Source organism: Dreissena polymorpha, chromosome 14, assembly GCF_020536995.1.
Source record: "Dreissena polymorpha isolate Duluth1 chromosome 14, UMN_Dpol_1.0, whole genome shotgun sequence".
Lineage (NCBI taxonomy): Eukaryota > Metazoa > Mollusca > Bivalvia > Myida > Dreissenidae > Dreissena > Dreissena polymorpha.
In genome coordinates, this window is record NC_068368.1 from 63,676,551 (window position 1) to 63,696,581 (window position 20,031).

General features: G+C 36.3%; 1 protein-coding gene across 2 annotated transcripts in view; it reads right to left on the minus strand.

The window, feature by feature from the left end:
* LOC127857748 (lysophospholipid acyltransferase 1-like) overlaps positions 1-17,465 on the minus strand; it is a 35,694-nt gene extending 18,229 nt beyond the window's left edge. The window contains exons 1-4 of one of the 2 annotated variants that reach the window (XM_052394404.1): positions 17,330-17,465; positions 9,099-9,244; positions 3,171-3,248; positions 750-848 (exon numbers count right to left, since the gene is read on the minus strand). In XM_052394404.1, coding sequence (XP_052250364.1) covers positions 750-848; positions 3,171-3,248; positions 9,099-9,244; positions 17,330-17,398 — 392 coding nt within the window. In that variant the 5' untranslated portion in view covers positions 17,399-17,465. Of the gene's footprint in view, positions 1-749; positions 849-3,044; positions 3,056-3,170; positions 3,249-9,098; positions 9,245-17,329 lie in introns of those variants that run through there. The other variant, XM_052394405.1, reaches the window with a different exon arrangement.
* Between the last annotated feature and the right edge of the window lie 2,566 nt (positions 17,466-20,031).

A 20,031-nucleotide genomic window follows, 5' to 3' on the forward strand; every position in this document is an offset into this window, starting at 1 on the left:
CACTGGGTTACCTATCCTGAGATGTCAATACTGCAGAGGATATACTGACAACTGGGTTACTTACCCTGAGATGTCAATATTGTAGAAGAATCTTGACAACTGGGTTACCTACCTTGAGACATCAATACTGTAGAAGACATTCTGACAACTGGGTTACCTACCCTGATGCGTCAATACTGTATAGGATATCTTGACAACTGGGTTACCTACCCTGAGACGTCAATACTGTAGAGGATATCCGACCAGCTGGGTTACCTACCCTGAGACGTCAATACTGTAGAGGACATCCTGACAACTGGGTTACCTACCCTGCGATGTCAATACTGTAGAAGATATCCTGACAACTGGGTTACCTACCCTGAGACGTCAATACTGTAGAGGATATCCTGACATCTGGGTTACCTACCCTGAGATGTCAACACTCTAGAGGGTATCCTGACAACTGGGTTACCTACCCTGAGACGTCAATACTGTAGAGCATATCCTTACAACTGGGTTACCTGCTTTAAGACGTCAATACTGTAGAGGTTATCCTGACAACTGGGTTACCTACCCTGAGAGGTCAATACTGTAGAGGATATCCTGACAACTGGATTACCTGCCCTGAGATGTCAATACTGTAGAGGATCTACTGACAACTGGGTTACCTACCTTGTGATGTCAATACTGTAGAGAATATCCTGACAACAGGTTAACCTACCTTGAGACGTTAATACTGTAGATGATATCCTGACAACTGGGTTACCTACCCTGAGACGTCAATACTGTAGAGGATATCCTCAGGTATCACATAAGCCCGGTAGAGGTGTAGAGACACTAGGTAGAGCATGGCTAGTGTAAACACACCCCTGTCAAATATACAAGTCAATTTGAGTGTATGAAAAGAGAAAAAATTTCAGCATTTAACAGAAAAATTTGTTTGGCATTTTTGGACTTTCGTTCTCAGAAAAGTTACATAGCTTTGACTAAAACTGGGATATTGGCATTAGTGTTTTTTTTTGCGTACACATACTTTAACATTGAGAATTAAAAATGTTTCAATGTTATATTTACTTAGATTCTACTTATAGAGGTGATATTAAAATGAACTCAATGTTGAAGAACAAAAATCTGGAAACCTTAAATTTGGAATTCAAGGCAGTCATTTGTGAAAAATAAAATTCTTTTTTAGTCTGGGAGTGGGACCCAATTTCAACCCCAAATTTGTCAAAAAATACACACTAATGTTAAATTGTCCAGCATTAAAACTTAACCTTTTTACAATACAATTAACACCTCTGGAAGCTACATGTTGTAATCATTTTACAGAATTTATAATTTGGAAAAAGAGACATAACAATAACTCTTTCAGTGCTGGAACAAAATTGTGAAGGCCTTTGCAAACAGTTGGATCCAGATGAGATGCCACAGAACGTGGCATCTCATTAGGATCCAAACTGTTTGCTATTCTGATAGTATTATTTGGAAAAATCAAAGAAAATGCTAATTTTAGAAATTCAGCAGACGACATTTTAGAAGACAACAGATTTCCCAGCATGCAAAGGGTTAACAATTTTAAACGTAGGCTAATCAGATTGCACATCTTGGCAAATCTTCACATCATGCATGAAAGTATGGATGTTGTGAATTCAAAAGTATAAGAGTAATTCATAGTTATTTATTGGAGGATTGTGTGTTTAGGGAAAGAGGGACAAACAGATATCAGTGCTTTTTTTTTGTTCAAATTTTGGTTCAGTAGGGTGACCCATTCCCAATGGAAAGAAGTTTATTTTTTTTCCAAATGGGACCTAAAAATTCCCAATTGAAGGTTTCCTAGAAGATAAAAAGTCATCTCCCATCAAGTTCTATAAGTTGAACCATTGTCAATTAAATATTGAAATCACTTTTCTTCTCAATTTAAAGTATTTGTTAGGAAACAAACAAAACACTTATTTCCCAATTTAAGTCAGAACAACACGATTTTCCCCCCATCGTAAGCGACCAAACCTATCCCCAAAATGGTGTAAAAAAAAAAATCACTGGATATCCATAGTGAAAGCAGCATGCCTACCCTGTACTTTGTTAGGGTAAATTTCAATAACGGGGATCATTTTATTTGCTTTGAAATCTGAAGAAACTGTTCCATTCAGAGCTGAACGAGAACTATTTAAGGTAAGAAATACCTAAGACATGTATTTTAGTCCATGGTAAGCCTCCAGCTTTAAGCATTTTATTATTCTATGAAGTGTTATGTTGTATGTTTTCTCCAGTATTGTATAACTTGCATCACATGACAATAGGTCTAATGCCATATGCCTTATGCAAAATGAGACTACATAACCTTGCATGACTTTATAGGGTAGCCCCTGACCTTAATGGTAGCCCCTGACCAGACTGAGCTTATGTGAAGGCTGGTATGGGGCTATGCTGGCTGAATATGGCATTATAGCTATTTTAGCATGGCACCAGTAACATTATACAAGCTGGTGGTTACAATGATTATTTTCCTGATAATTTTTCTAAAGTTTCATAATTTTAATCTTTGTGGAAACAATAGTGCTATACCTACAGGTGCATTACAGAGCTAGGAACACAATAGTGCTATACCTACAGGTACATTACTGGGCTAGGAACACAATAGTGCTATACCTACAGGTGCATTACAGAGCTAGGAACACAATAGTGCTATACCTTCAGGTGCATTACAGAGCTAGAAACACAATAGTGCTATACCTACAGGTGCATTACAGAGCTAGGAACACAATAGTGCTATACCTACAGGTGCATTACAGAGCTAGGAACACAATAGTGCTATACCTACAGGTGCATTACAGAGCTAGGAACACAATAGTGCTATACCTACAGGAACATTACTGGGCTAGGAACACAATAGTGCTATACCTACAGGTGCATGACTGAGCTAGGAACACAATAGTGCTATACCTACAGGTGCATTACAGAGCTAGGGATACAATAGTGCTATACCTACAGATGCATTACAGAGCTAGGATCACAATAGTGCTATACGCATTACAGAGCTAGGAACACAATAGTGCTATACCTACAGGTGCATTACTGAGCTAGGAACACAATAGTGCTATACCTACAGGTGCATTACAGAGCTAGGAACACAGTAGTGCTATACCTACAGGTGCATTACAGAGCTAGGAACACAATAGTGCTATACCTACAGGTGCATTACTGAGCTGGGTAGGATCCTCATGGCAAGGTAACAGGAAAACGCCTGGGCATACATGTGGAAAAACTGCCTGAAATATAGAAGACAATATGTGCCACATTCTGGGATCACTGGGCTTAATGCACACATGTGTAAAGTGTCAGCCTAGACTAGCCTGTGCAGTCCACACAGGCTAATCAGGAACCACACTTTCTGCCTGGACTCAATTTTCCTTAGACCTTTAAACGAAACAAAAATCCATAAAAGCGTAAAGTGTCATCCAAGATAAGCATATGTTCACTGCACAGGCTAATCTGGGATGACACATTATGCACATGCATTAAGCCATGTATTCCCAGAATGCCCATCATATAATGGCAACAAGACTGAACAAGAGTTTTATCACAGATATGACTCATACCTCGCAAAACATTGTCAGATACATGCAAGGGCAAAGAACTGTGTGTGGATCACTCCTCATACCACATAAAACATTGTCAGATACATTCAAGGGCAAAGAACTGTGTTTGGATCACTCATACCTAGCAAAACATTGTCAGATACATTCAAGGGCAAAGAACAATGTGTGGATCACTCCTCATACCACGCAAAACATTGTCAGATACATTCAAGGGCAAAGAACTGTGTGTGGATCACTCCTAATACCACGTAAAACATTGTCAGATACATTCTAGGGCAAAGAACAATGTGTGGATCACTCCTCATACCACGCAAAACATTGTCAGATACGTTCAAGGGCAAAGAACTATGTGTGCATCACACCCATATCTCGCAAAACATTGTCAGATACATTCAAAGGCAAAGAACTATGTGAGGATCACTCAAACCTCACAAAAAATTGTCAGATACATTCAAGGGTAAAGAACTATGCGAGGATCACTCATGCCTCGCAAAACATTGTCAGATACATTCAAGGGCAAAGAACTATGTGAGGATCACTCATACCACGCAAAACATTGTCAGATACATTCAAGGGCAAAGACCTATGCGTGTATCACTCATCATACCTACCAAAACATTGTCAGATACTTTCAAGGGCAAAAAACTATGTGTGGATAATTGGTGATAAAAACTTGTTGTGCACTGCTACACTTTATGGTGATCAAATATTAATTGTTTAAATTTAATGAGTAAAAGTGGAATTATTAAGCACCACAAATGAACTTTTCATTGGCAGCCATGGCCATGGCAAAGGTCATAGGCTCATTACTATAAAAAAAGTGGTTTATTGAATCACATGTTAATTGTGCCTTTCACATTTACACTTCATGGTTATGACATACTTCAAGTTTCAAGTGTATGGTTAGTGGAATGAGGAAGTAGTTTGCTCAACAACTTCACATTTTATATAACGGTTGTGTGGCTAAGTTCAAGGGAAAATAACTCATAAATAAGTGAAGCAATAAATGTCACAAATTAAAGAGCACATAGGCCATTTGACCTAAGAACCCCTGACCCACACGAGATCTTGATTCTGAGCAGCATTTAAGGCGAGCACATGAAAATGCAAGGAACAATTCTTGCACCAGAAGTGTGCAAGCCAGAAATGCCGGTGTCCATTTCGCCAGCACCAACTGTGCAAATAGCACAATAATTAATAAATCAAATGTTGGAAATACTAGGTGTTTTTTTAAATAGTTTATTGTCAAGTGACATCACCAAAGTTTAAAGTACAGTATACCCCTTAATTTTGTGATAATAAATAAATATTTGTTGTCTAGGGTTTTTTTTACAACAAGAGAAGGTTTGTACCAAGCATACAGTAAGTATTTAAAGCGGAAAAGTACAATACTTTTGTAAAAAACCCTGTTTTCAGTCTTCCAGTGTTACATCACTAATTTATGTGAATATAAAATCGCATATTTTTTCCAAACTACTGTTAAGTTTTTCTTCTTTCTGAAAATGTAAGTAATTCACGTGAGCTTAACCTGCAGTAGAAATTCATCACATAAATGCATGTTGGTATGTAACAAAAAGTAGCTGGACAGAAAAGCCATATTGGCCCAATGTGGCCCAAGTCATTCCTTGAGCAAAGGTCATTAGTAAATTATAAGTTATAATAACTGTACATAATATTTCTTTTCTTGAATTATTAAGGATAAAATTAATAACATCAACAAGAAATTAGAAGCTATTTGAACATGTCTATTTTACACAAAGGAATTTTCTTTAGGCATGAATCTCATTTGCTGAGCTATTCAAAATCTTGGGAAAAGTATTGATCAATTTTAACCCATTTATGCCTAGTGGACTCTCCCATCCTTCTAAATTGGATCAATTTATTTCCAAAATTAGGGATGTCTAGTATATTTATTTCTATATTTAGAATATTTCTTACAGAAATTCCTTTAAGCAAACAACGCAGACCCTGATGAGTCGCCGCATCATGCGGCGTCTCATCTGGGTCTATGCTGTTTGCCAAGGCCTTTTTTCTAGATGCTAGGCATAATTGGGTTAAAACATCATACAACTTGTTGGACCAAAGAACTTTTTATTTTTCATTAATCTGTTCAAATTTTCTGTGAACTGACGCATTACAGTAGCTTAAAGGGGTATAACAATGGTATTCCCCGTACACATAGACATTATTTAAGCAATTCATATTCTCTCTTTTCAAGCGGACTATTGTTTAAGTCATAAGGGTTCATAAATCATGTAAGCACTTTGGCGTGGCCAGTTTTGACATGAGGGGCGTGATTTGAACAAACTTTGTGGAAGACCACTAGATGATAAATATCAAAGCTCTGTTGTCTGTCTGTTTAATTACAGGCAACATTGTTAGTTATTTATCAGTCTACATAATGCTATTGACCCCTTGGGCTCAGCCAGGTTGGACAGAATGGGAATGATTTGATTACGCTTAGTAAAAGAAATATCAAATCCCTGATTGTGTGGTTTGGGAGTATATCTGTACAGGTATATATGATTTAGAGTCAATATAAACTATGTCATCCAGGCTAGGGCATGGCCAGTTTTGACCCCTGAGGGCCATAATTTGATCAAACTAAGCAGAACCGAAAATTGACCCTAAAAAAGTTTAAGAGAATACAATTTTTCATGTAATTAATTTGTTCAATCTACATAGCTACATTTAGCTTTGGGTGAATTTCATTTGCAGTTGACACAAATGCTATGTTTTTCTTTTATATGTACATGTTCCATGTTTTGTTTGCATGACTGATGATATTGCCAGGTAGTGTGTGTGTGTGGGGGGGGGGGGGCATCCGCATAAAAAAAATAAAAAAAATAGGAGAATCAAGAGTACAAAAGTTAACTTTAAAAGTTAAAAGCAGAACTGTATACTTATGACTTTAAAAATTGAACTGCGACTTTTCACCAAATAGCATTGTATGAACTAGAGACACATGGTCTAGTTGAAAGACACATGGTCTAGTTGGGGAGGATAATAATCCTAAGATATGTTAAAATCCTTTAAGGTATGTTGATGTTACAAATCAGAAACATGAATGAGTGACCTTGAACTATGCCCTTGAACTTTTTCCTCGAGCATGGAAGTTTTTTGGGACACATGGTCTGGTAGTCAGGGAAATATATAATATGAAGTGTCACTAAATTCCTTCTAGGAATGAAAAAGTTACAGAGCTGATATTATTTCAGACAGAATTCCCACCCACACCCACACACGTGGACTCAGGCATAGATGAACAATTTATCCTATTACCAGAGGAAAATCTATAGTATAACAACGATTGTATAAACTTTAGCTATATACTAGTCTATCGCTATTTTTAGATCAGATTTGGGCTTTTCAAAAAATTGGAGAATCTGTTTTTGTCAACTACGGAAAAACAAAATCTTCAAAAATGCTATATTTGATAATTATTTATGGAAAATTGGGAGGAAATAATAGGATAAATATAATATTATGTGAGTTTTCGATAAAGATCAAGTTTATCATGCTCGGCTCGACCATGCTACATCGGCTCTAAGCCTCACATGATAAACTTGATATTTATTCAAAACTCACATAATATTCTCTATATATGTGCTTCTTCAAGGGCCTAAACATGCCCAAATGTTCAAATAAGTCCCTTTAATTGATGATCACCTGAGGATTGTATATTGAAAGTTTCAGATATGATTCTCATATTGCAGCCATTACAACTACCAGTAGTCCAAGTGATTTGGCAGGTATGATATGAAAGCAATTCAATCAATTGTAGATCTATTTTAAATTGTCTGACACAACAATAACACAAAGAGTATAAAAGAGCAGTTTAATCCAATTAATATATTATGTTGTACAGGTATTCACTGGGGAGGGAAATCTCACTTTTGGAGCTATTGAAGCATGAGTATTCAATCAATTTCAAAAGCCATAATTGGACCAGAGAACATTTTAAGGTATAATAAAAATATTTTATAGAGGTTTTTTAACCTTGCTTTGACCACAGTAATCTTAAAAATAAATATAGCATATGAACATTTCTGATTTGCCAAATTCCTTTAAAGCCATTAGGTTGCTCACAAGTGGTACAATACGTACTGCAACAAAATTTCTTAATTATAGAATTATACTTCAAAAAGTGATATCTTTACCATTGTGTGCTACTGACACAAATTGGTTGGTTTAATGAGGATTTCTCCATGTTAATTTTTATTAAATTCATGTATGGTAAGATGTAAAATCAGTGTAACACTTCATAGTAAAGAAATATTTAAGTTTTAAGTTAACCACTTGAGAAATGTAAAAGGAAGTTTGCTCCTTATATTTTATGATTTCAGATAACAAATATTCAACGCAGTGAAACCAGTGCAATGTTCCCCTCTTCAAACTTTATTAGGGTATAATACAACTACATTAAACAAAACAGTAATTTGCCTACAGTGAAGGTTGAAGAGTTAATTATACTGTGCAGTCCGCACAGGCTAATCAGGGACGACACTTTCGGCTTTTATGATATTTTTCGTTTCAAGAAAGTCTCTTCTTAGCAAAAATCTAGTTTAGGCAGAAACAAACAGACAGACCAATCACTATGATACATCAGTAGATGACTGAGGCATAAACAACATACATATCAATACAAAAGAGGTTAGATGTTAAATGTTATTAAATAACTTAAAAGTCAATGTTAAAACACTTACATGCTTTGCATTAACAAAAACTCAATAAGCATTTTAACCCTTTCCCACTCAGAAGCAAACAGAAAATGGCTATGTGCAAACAGCATAAAACCAGAACAGCCTGCAAGTAACTTGCAGTCTGTTCAAGTTTTATGATGTTTGCTGCTCATCTGTATCTAAGGGCTGGAAATGAAGCCTTAAAAACTTAATTCAAGTAAGAAAGATCTTAAATTAAATGTTATTTTCTAAGGGACTACAAATGCATCTAAAATACGTATCTAAGTGGTAAAGGGTTAAAATAGAAGCCATCAACACTTAATCTCTAAACTGTAAAATATAAACAATTTTAATTCACAAATTCTTAACAATTTTAAAACCAACAGGATATGTGTTTGTCAGAAACACTATGTTCCCTTTTGCGCCGCTTTGAAGCTATATATTTGACCTTTGACCTTGAAGGATGACCTTGACCTTTCCCCACTCAAAATGTGCAGCTCCATGAGATACACATGCATGCCAAATATCACGTTGCTATCTTCAATATTGCAAAAGTTATTGCAAATGTTAAAGTTGTGGCAAACAAACAAACAAACACACAAAGCAACAAACCTACAGACAGGGCAAAAACAATATATCCCCCACTATAGTGGTGGGGGACATAAAAAGTTCATAACAATATAGACACCGAAATTCCAATGTAAATTTTCCTTTCTTTGTTCTGTTCAAATCAAAATTATTTGCTTATGTTGCCTTAACAAAATCCTGTAAATCTAGATGCTACACAAACAAAAATCTCAATAAGGCTGCACGTTGACCCACCTCCGCGTCCACTTACCATCCAAAGCTCAATGTTCCGACAGCAATGCCGACAAACAGGGCCACTAGGTGGCGTACATTTGCACCGACCCTCTCCACCGTACAGTAGTTGTAGTAGAGAACTGCACACAGCAGGCACACCCCCTCCCCCAGAAAGAATATCAACTGAAAGATACAAGCTGCGTTTATTTCAATGGCCAAATGGAATAAAATGAGTCGCATTCTGAGAAAACTGGGCATAATGCATGTGCGTAAAGTGTCGTCCCAGATTAGCCTGTGCAGTCTGCACAGTCTCAATCAGGGACAACACTTACGGCTTTGGTATTTTTCGTTTAAAGGAAGTCCCTTTTTACCAAAAGAAACTACTTTAAGTGGAAAGTGTCGTCCCTGATTAGCCTGTGCAAATTGCACAGGCTAATCTGGGACGACACTTTACGCACATGCATTATGCCCAGTTTTCTCAGAACAAGGCTCAAAAATTCAACACATCAAGGATAAGCTGTATATATTTCATGGACGGAATGGACGGAAAACATTAAACCCTACACGGATTTAAGGCCAGAATATGAAAACTTGTATACAAAGTGACTGGAATAAATCATTTCATTTACCATATATTCTTAAACACAATAAGGATTTAAACCAGTATAAATTATATAAACTTGTATAAAGTGAGACTGGAATAAATAATATCATATACCATATACATGTTTTCTCAAACACAATAAGGATTTTAGACCAGTAATATATTTACACTAGTATGAAGTGTCACTGTGAACAATTATCTCATATACCACTTATTCTCATATAAACACCCTGCCCTAATAAATGCCCCACCCCATTTGTTTTCAAAAATATATCCAAATTCCATGCCAAAATGTATGGTTTCATTTGCTTAATCAGTCAATTTAAGTACATTTGTAAGGCAATTATTTGACAGAAATGTTTGAATAATGAGCTACACAGTCCATTATTATAATTTTCATATAGTGGCATACTAGTATATGAAGTAAATGCAAATGCAGTTGCATAAATGAATGTCATCGGAATAACTGAAACAAGAAACATAACGATAATCATATTCACATCTATCATGATACAGCAGAACTTTTACATTGTAGCAAAACTCCATAATTTCTCTACAATTAACTAAATTAAGAAATAAAAATTTAAGAATTAAACATGCAAATGTGTAGACTTTATCAAGTGAGATTATTGTTTTACAGTCCTCAAATGTGGATTTAGTGCTTGTGGAAGATTTCAAAAATGATAAAGATAATTGGTAAATAATTGATATAATATTTGTTGGCAATCAAAATGCTAACTTTTTTTAACCCTTTCCAATTCAGAAGCAAAGTGAAAATGGCTATGTGCAAACAGCATGAAACCAAAACAGCCTGCAAGTAACTTGCTGTCTGTTCAGGTTTTATGCTGTTTGCTGCTAATCAATATCTAAGGGTTGGAATTGAAGCCTTTAAAAATTGAATCTACTAAGAAAGGTATTCAATGAAATGTAACTTTCTAAGGGACTACAAATGTCAAAATACGTATCTAAGTGGTAAAAGGTTAAATACGTATCTAAGTGGTACAGGGTTAAATACGTATCTAAGTGGTAAAGGGTTAATAAACACATGTAGTTTGTCTCCTCTTGTCCCTCTGTCACCGTGGAAGGTGTGTTTCAAAGCTATTGAAGATACCACCATAACCTGCATTACACTAGATATTAGTCTATACTTCTATATGGGACATGCTCTTTGAAAAGGGGGTTTAATGAATATGCGTTAAGTGTTGTCACAGTTAACCTGTGCAGTCTGGGACAACACTTTCTGATTTTATGATACTTTTTGTTTAAAGGATGTATCTTTTTAGCAAATATCCAGTTTATGCGGAAAGTGTCGTCCCTGATAAGCCTTTGAGGACTGCACAGGCTTATATGGGACAACACTTTGCGCACAAGCATTAAACCCCTTATTCACAGAGAGCGGCTCATAAACTATGGTAATGTATGTAAAGAATTAAGCTTTATGGACAAAGTGTAAATACTACCACATACCTACCATATACATGTACCATATATGCTACATGCTTTTGTCTCCAGTGAATACTTTGCATAGCCCAAAAAGCGAACCCTACCTTAAAAAGTGAATTAAATGTGCATTTAATTAAATGCATCTGTATTGGCATTAAATGCGCATTTACTTCACTAGAAAATGCAGAAAAAATCACTTTTAAGAGAAAGCATTTCCATAAAACAAATACGCTTCAGTGCATTTTAAGATCTGAAGTGCATTTTCAGGTGTGTTTTAAGTATATTTTGTATTAATACACTTTTTTTAGATGCAGAAAAATACACAAAAAAAGCGTATTATGTGAAGTTGGAATAAGACATCAATCTTGGAATGGCTTTGTTCAGTTAAATAATAAGGTTTGCAACACAAAATAATAACAAGGGACAAAATTGTCACAAAACCAGGTTTTCAATAAAAAAAGTCTGATAAAGGGAGACAAATGCAACTCAAAATGTACAATTAAAATCTGACAATGAATGACATAGTTATGGCCCGGACAAGCTCATTCATGGCCATTTTTGACCTTTGAACTCAAAGTGTGACCTTGACCTTGGAGATATCGACGTAATTCTTTCGCGAGACACACCGTCCAATGATGGTGAACAAATGTGCCATATGATTTTAAAATCTGACAATGAATGACATAGTTATGGCCTGGACAAGCTCATTTATGGCCATTTTTGACCTTTGAACTCAAAGTGTGACCTAGACCTTGGAGATATTGAAGTAATTCTTTCGCGCGACACACCGTCCAATGATGGTGAACAAATGTGCCAAATGATTTTAAAATCTGACACTGAACAACATAGTTATGGCCCGGACAAGCTTGTTCCGCCCGCCCGCCAGCCTGCCCGCATTCGCCAATCTAATAACCAGTTTTTTCCTTCGGAAAACCTGGTTAAAAATTCATGGCATAGACACAGTTTTCAATTGGATGATGTCCAGTGTCCATGCATGGCATGGACAAAGTTTTTAATTAATGTTTTTAGTCCTGGTATGTTGGTGTACATATATCAAACAGTTGTTCCATGTAAACAGTATGCACGTTGTATTATGCACTCATTGGCTATAAACATATGTTCTGTAGTAATGCTAACATGCTTCGTAATGTATCTACATAGTTGATTGTCACCAGATTGCAAGTGTAGCTTTTAACCTTATTATTGTTCAGTCTCCTCCAGATGACTTAACAACGGTAACTATATATTAAAAAAGATGTAACAAATGCAATTATTTAGGATAAGTACCTTTAAAATAAAATGAATGTTATTCAGGTTATTGCAAACGAGGCCATTGTAAAACAGTTCACAGCAAACGGCAGTTTGTTCCTTATAGCAAGGGAAATAAGATCAGAAGGATATGTAATTAAAAAGAACATGGCTATTTGCAACCAGCATAAAACCAGAACTCACAGTCTGTTCAGGTTTTATGCTGTTTGCTGCTCATCAGTATCTAAAGGTTGGAAATGAAGCCTTTAAAACTTCAGTATAAACAGTTCACAGCAAATGGCAGTTTGTTCCATATAGCAATTAAGGGAAATATGATCAGAAGAATATGTTATGAATAATTCAAGGAAACAAGAGACCATGAATGAATATATATAGCTCAACAACATTAACTTGGCCCTCGTGAACTCAATTAGCATAAATTAAATGTTTGGATTTTTTCCAATACTTGGTATTGTTCACGTATGTTTGCACAAGTTAAATGATGCCATTAATGTATATTGATTATATTTATATGTAGTTCAGAGATAACTTGAATCAATAAAATGTGAAAACTAATATATTTATTGTATAGGTACTTTAATCTATAAATACATTTAAAGGTAAATGCCAGGTTAATATTGGCGATCTATACATGGTAGTTAAAATCACGTACAGAAGAACAAGTTCGATGACAAAGAAATGCATAAAGAAGATTGCATCTCAATACCAATGCAAGAATATACACTAAGCATAAAGTAGTATACATAGTGTAAGAAACCGGTTACCCAATGCGTAAACTAAATAGTATAATTAGGTAATTTTTCACAGGCTTCACAATAATTTGGAAACACAGGTAATCATGCCTCAATTTTTAACTGTTATAATCAAGAAGAAAATGTGAAATATCTCCTTGATGATGTTAATTGCTCATGAAGATAAAAAAATAGAGATGGTAACTATTATTTGAAATATAAAAATTATTTTGCTGCCTTAATTTTTAACTGTTGTAATCCAGAAGAAAATGTTAATTTATATCTCCATGATAATGATAATTGCTCATGAAGATGAAATAAAAGAGATGGTAACGATTTCTTGAAATATAAAAATTATTTGGCTGCCTTAATGTTTAACTGTAATAATCAAGAAGAAAATATGAAATATCTCCATGATAATGATAATTGCTCATGAAGATGAAAATAGAGATGTAACTATTATTTGAAATATAAAAATTATTTGAATACATTTTTTATAATTCAAATACCCGTTCCTTAATTTAGATTTTTAAGCAGCATAATAATCAGTACATTGTGTCATAATTTATTTTTTAACCCTTTCAGTGCGGGAACCGAATTTTGAAGGCCTGTGCAAACAGTTTGGATCCAGATGAGACGCCACAGAACGTGGTGTCTCATCAGGATCCAAACTGTTTGCTATTCTGATAGTATTCTTTAAAAAAATCGAAGAAAATGCTAATTTTAGAAATTTAGCAGACGAAATTTTAGCAGATGACAAATTTCCCAGCATGCAAAGGGTTAAAGAAGATAATTCCAAAATGCTTGCACAAAAAAGCAGTATTCTGCTTCAATTGCAATCTCTGCATGCTATGCATGGATGGATGTTTTCATGCATCCATTTCCCAATATTTAACCCTTTGCATGCTGGGAAATTTGTCATCTGCTAAAATGTCGTCTGCTGAATTTCTAAAATCATTATTTTCTTCACTTTTTTTCAAAGAATACTATCAGAATAGCAAACAGTTTGGATCCTGATGAGACGCTAGTTCTGTGGCGTCTCATCTGGATCCAAACTGTTTGCACAGGCCTTCAAAATCCTGTTCCAGCGCTCAAAGGGTTAAGCAATAGATTTATTGTGAAGACTGCTTGGAAAAAAATTGTACAAGACACTTGCAGCTTGATCCAACTCCAATGAGTTATCAGTTAATTTCTGAAACAAAAAGATATTAGTATTTTATAGTATATTACAGTATAACAATAGTTTTTGCAATAAAATGCAATTTCTATTTCATCGTTGAGGGAATATTTGCTTTCATAACGATTTTGGTATTTAATGTTGTGATGTTGAAAAGTTTGCTAGAAATAAGATAAATTATTACTAGATAAATCTTGAAAGAAAATGATAATACCTTAAACCACCACACAGACCACTATGACAGAACTTGGTAATAAAAACTCTATACTATGCCTTTAGCTTGTCATCCATGGGTGTCAGTAGAAACTATACATTTGCACAAGTCACTGGTATTGTTTAAAAATAGCTAACAAAATTCAAGGATAAACACTAGACCTCATTAAGAATTCCTCATTGCAGTATATAAAGATTTGAACATGCTTTGCATAAATTTCCAATCAATATCCACAACCTTTTTATTCTATTCTTTTCGTTTGCCTTTGATTACATGAGAGTTTTTTTGCTTGTCAACTCCACTGAGTGTTAAATTTTGTGAAGTGCTGTAGCCATAAGCAACTTCCCATGGCTTTGTCAGTCTAACTGTTCCCTTCCTCCAGCTATAAGCCTTATTGTATACTATATTTATATTTCCGGTATTAATGAATATCGTGGCGCTACTGTCGTGTGTGGTACCAGTTTTTATTGACTTTTGGATCTATGCTAGCCACCTGAGTAAATAAACAAATACACTATTATGTAAACACATGGGCATTGTTGGCATATACATGTAATTAATTTTATGCATTGTTTATACTTTTTATAACTTATTGATTCTCCACATTGTTCATGAAAACCTACCAGCCCTTGGATGCTAAACAGAAATTCAAATTTGTTACAGTTGTGAGCCTGTAATGAAATCAATTCTCCTTGGCAATCAAGTAACCCTCATCTTGTCGTTGGTTCCTTGGCTATTTAAACATGCGATCCCCTCCTGCTGAGATTTGGGTCTTCCTTCAAGGTTTATTGCTTTACACTAATTACATATCGAGTAGCTAATTGTGGCATTTAGCTGGAACTAGGGGATGTTGCTGGACCAATATGGGTCTGGATTAAGAATGGATGTTGGTTGCAACATGCCAAAATGGCACAGGGTAAAATCTAGCATGTATTATTTTATATAATTTGTATTGATTAAAGCAACGAACAATACAGAAAATTTGTCCCATGATTCAAATATGTACAAATCTACCATGCAGTCATAATACCAGGTAATTATAGGGATAAAATTGACATACGTGTTGTAGTCATGCGTGATACCACATAACACGGGGACCTGAGATAACACCAGATTTTACCGCAGTCTTGTTCAAGTTGTTGTGATGACCGCATTCTTGTTTTGGTGTTTCAATCATTGAAATTAATTGATAGAACTTTGGCCAACAGACTTTTTGAGAATTTTTTTTAATGTAAATTTCAAGGCAGATCCTCTGATGGTGCAGGGACAAAAATTACAGAAGCAATTAAGACTGTCACGGCCAAACTAAAACATACAACTGCAATCGTTGGTGCACTGAGGTAGACATGATATCATGATAAATCACATTTGCAAAAAATTTAGAGCTACTTCTTTGCGCAGCTTAACTCAATGGAATGGTCAATCAGGGTTTTTTTGGCCCGATTTTATAGCCGAAATTCGGCTATGTTCCCAATCCCAATAAGTACACTTTTTTCCCAAAATGTGGCAAAAAATTCCCAATTTCCAAAAAAAAAAAAAAAAAAAAATTTTTTTTTTTTTTTTTTTAGAAAGAAGTCTTATGTGTATTTGATCTCAATTGTAATTCAATTACATCTAACAAAGTATTATATGATTTTTTTCTTTTAATTTGAATGATTGTAAAGAGTTATATCAAATTTAGTATTTCCCTAATCAGTGGACTTTTCTTGTGGAAAAAAAGGCTAATGAATTTATTTTCCCAATTTCATGAAAATACCGATAAAATTCCTAATTCCAAAGCCATGGGCTATCTTCCCAAAAAGTGGAAAAAAAACCCTGTCAATGGCATGGAATGGTCAATGGCCAAACGGAAAGAAGCTGTTAAATTTTTGGTAATTTTGTTCCAGGATGATAATGCTAGCCTTAATAAGGCTAGATTGGTCATTATCGGCTTGGGTACTACTTACATGTACCCTGGGTACTCTTAACCCTTTGCATGCTGGGAAATTTGTCGTCTGCTAAAATTTCGTCTGCAGAATTTCTAAAATTAGCATTTTCTTCGATTTTTTTCAAAGAATACTATCAGAATAGCAAACAGTTTGGATCCTGATGAGACGCCACGTTTTGTGGCGTCTCATCTGGATCCAAACTGTTTGCAAAGGCCTTTAAAATTCAGCTCCAGCGCTTTAAGGGTTAAGGATACTTACATGTGCCCCGGGTACGGGAAATATACTTAGATGTACCAGGTCGACATTAGACGGTACCCGAGTTGTTATTCCGCCCAAAATCGGATGCAGTAAAACGCTCTTCCGATTGGCGTAAACCGATTTTGTTTATCTTAAACAAACTTCTCTTTTAAAAAAACTGAGTCAACATGCTTTTTGAGTACAAGTTCCGATAATATAGAGGCCATTTAACAGAAAATTGACATAAATGTGAACATAATTATTTATTTATTTATTTTTAAGATGACAATGCAGATTTAACATTAAAATTTCAGGTTACGTTTAAGTATGTTTACTGTACCCGGGGTACATGTACGAATACTTAAGAGTACCCGGGGTACATGTAAGTAGTACCCGAACCAACAATGATCAATCGAGCCTTAATTAGTTTTCAATTAAAACTTTGTAATGTTGGCATACTTGAATGAAGGCCAATACCTCTAAACACATAAGTGTTTCCATGTCAACTTTGAAAACAAAATACGATAACTTTCGGTGTCATACTAAATACAACTGCGTTTTCGATATTGAAATAATAAAATTAATCAATTATCCACCACTGTCCACGAAAATATCAAATAACAGTTAACAATTTTAAATGAAAAAGTATAAAAACACAGACGCACCATATCGGTTGGCACTCCGAATTGAGATGCCAATGTCTCCAGATAGCTTTCTTGTCTACCACCGCCCATTTTGCAGGCCCTCTGAATATTGACAATTGTTATTAATTTTGGTTTACGGGTGAGAGTTCACGATGAATGGCCTTGACCCTAGTTGACGTTCAAATACTAAACCGAATAGTAAGCAAATCAGGGTTACACTACACTGTACACTTCCACATGAAAATACAAGAGATGTTACATGAGCAAATAAGAATAAGCAATTATACAAAGATACGAACAAAAGTTGAATGAAACCTGGACCAGTGAATGAAAAAGAGTCTGTGTCAATGGAAAAATCAGACGCTGCACTCCAGTGACTGAAACGTTTGATCAACAAGTGGAGCCTGTCGCAGTGTAACACATAAAACAACTTATCGGCGACAGCGAGTAATTTTCCCGGGGTCAGGCAGTCAATAAAAAGTCGGCGGTTAAAATTCCAGCCGATGATTGCCTGACAATGAAAAACAAATCATGTCGACAGCTTCTTAGCGCTGACGGGCGCTCAGAAAGAAATTATGTTTTATGGGGAATAGCATATAAACTTAATTGATTCCTTATACCAATTCTTTCGCTTGACTACTTGGCGGAGCTATTTCTTCTTGATTCTCGTTCAGATTACCACAGTTGTGACACTCTGTTTTTCCGTAGTTTTCCTTTAAAGTTTTTCAAAAGTGTGGCATTCTTAAACCTTAAAACAATAACAAACTTACTTAGAAATATATTGGCATTTTATTCTGAAAAAACATACCCGTGAAAAATGTTTGATTATACGCACGAAAATACGCCATGTAACCGTACATCCGACGCACGGTTTTGACAAGAATCTCGACGTAAGCTCCGTGAAAATCCTTGGTCACATCCCACTGCCTCAGACGCAGACCGTAGAACAGACAAACGCACTGCGCATGGGCACCGTGACGTCCGGAAGGCACCTCACTGTTGACGCATGTTTGTTGATTATCAAACCTTTCCAAAGGATCTGCGTATGACGCGTTTGACGTGCGCAATTCGTGCAACACGTCGATCATAAAGCCCACGAGCGTGAATCGTACGAATTTTATACATCTGTACGGTTGTCGCACGTTTTACGCGCAGTTGTCGCGTGTTTAAAGAAGTGTGTTCACAACATCGCCTTGCAAAAGTGAAAGTATGCATCATCAGTAGTATATATTGTGGCTTAAAATAAGTTTCTTGTTGACGTTGTTGTTGTTTATCTGTTTTTAATGAGTTGATTACCTTGCTGATTTTCAAGAATGCCACCTCGTGCAAAAAGTGTTAAAAGCGTCAGAATGCTCCAGCTAATTTGTAAAACAACACATACAGACGCAGAGTCAGAGGGGTTAGTCACGTGATAGTAAAGACGTTAATGCCGAGACATTTACTTTTCGCCGTTCTATATCCTTTATACTTTTGTTTAATTTTTAAATGACGCTCACTTTCCAGCCATATCAGTAAAAAGGTGATTAGCGTTTATTAGGTTTTAAAACTCGACTCGAGAGCCCACCAGACTTGGCATTTGCATCGCCGCTCTCCAAGAAACTAAACTGGTATCTAGCAGTTCCTTAAGCGAATAGAACTATACTTTCGAATTGAAGGGAACGAAAACAGCAACGTGAATATGGAGTGGGTTTTGTTGTTAAGAACGCATTGCTTGCCTCAAACGAACCACCTTCTGTTGGTACTGAGGACATTCCGATCCTTCGCCTAAACTAAGCTGCATGCCTCATCAATGTCTTCAGCTTCTATGCACCGACTTTATGCGCCTTCTGTGATCAGCTGGTCTGTTTGATTTGCGTGACTCCCAACTTAAAGCAGTTAAACTCAAGTTGCTCCAGCAGTATTGCATTCGTAGTCCTTTATTTATGGCAAGTAACCAATTGCCAAAACAAGGTTGAGCCCAGCCTGATCCTCGGCGATTTCAACGCCAGAGTTGGGGCAGACCATCAGTCATGGGCAGAAACTGCTGGGGCTCTGTTCCTATCACAGCGTTGTGTATCATTAACAACCTCTGCATCTTTCAGTCTAAACCATAGCACAAAGCGTCCTGGATGCACCCCATGTCCCGCTGGTGGCACTAACTCGACCTTTCCATCACCAGACGCCCCCTACTCAACAGCGGACTAAGAACACACAGCTTCCACATTGCAGACAGCGACTCAGACCATACCCTAGTATGCATCAGGTTGATATTCCTCCCCAGCAAGCTACATCGCTCCAATGCTTCAGGTCGGTCTTGTATTAACGCCGCCAGGATTGGTGACTGCCGGCGCAGGGGTTACCCGCCTTGAGACAGCCCTCAAAGACCCACCGGATCAGGATGCTGTGTAACGATGGAAGACCATAAGGGACACCGTCTACAATGCGGCCCTGGCCGCGTTTTCGGATAGGTCTCCGCCCTCATACTTCTAAACGACTACATACCCTTGCAGCATGAGTGTACTCTGAGTATCAGTGTGGCTTCTGCGCCGCAGATCACCACCTACGTGATTTTCACATAATGCAAAGTACAGAGAACAGGGTATGCCTCTTTACTTGGCCATCATCGCCCTTACCAAGACGTTCAATCTGATCAGCAGGCCTGTGGTTCGTTTCTCTGGTAGATTTGCATAGGATTAATAAATCCCTGAAGGTTTTTAATAGAAGCCTACAAAAATGTATAATAG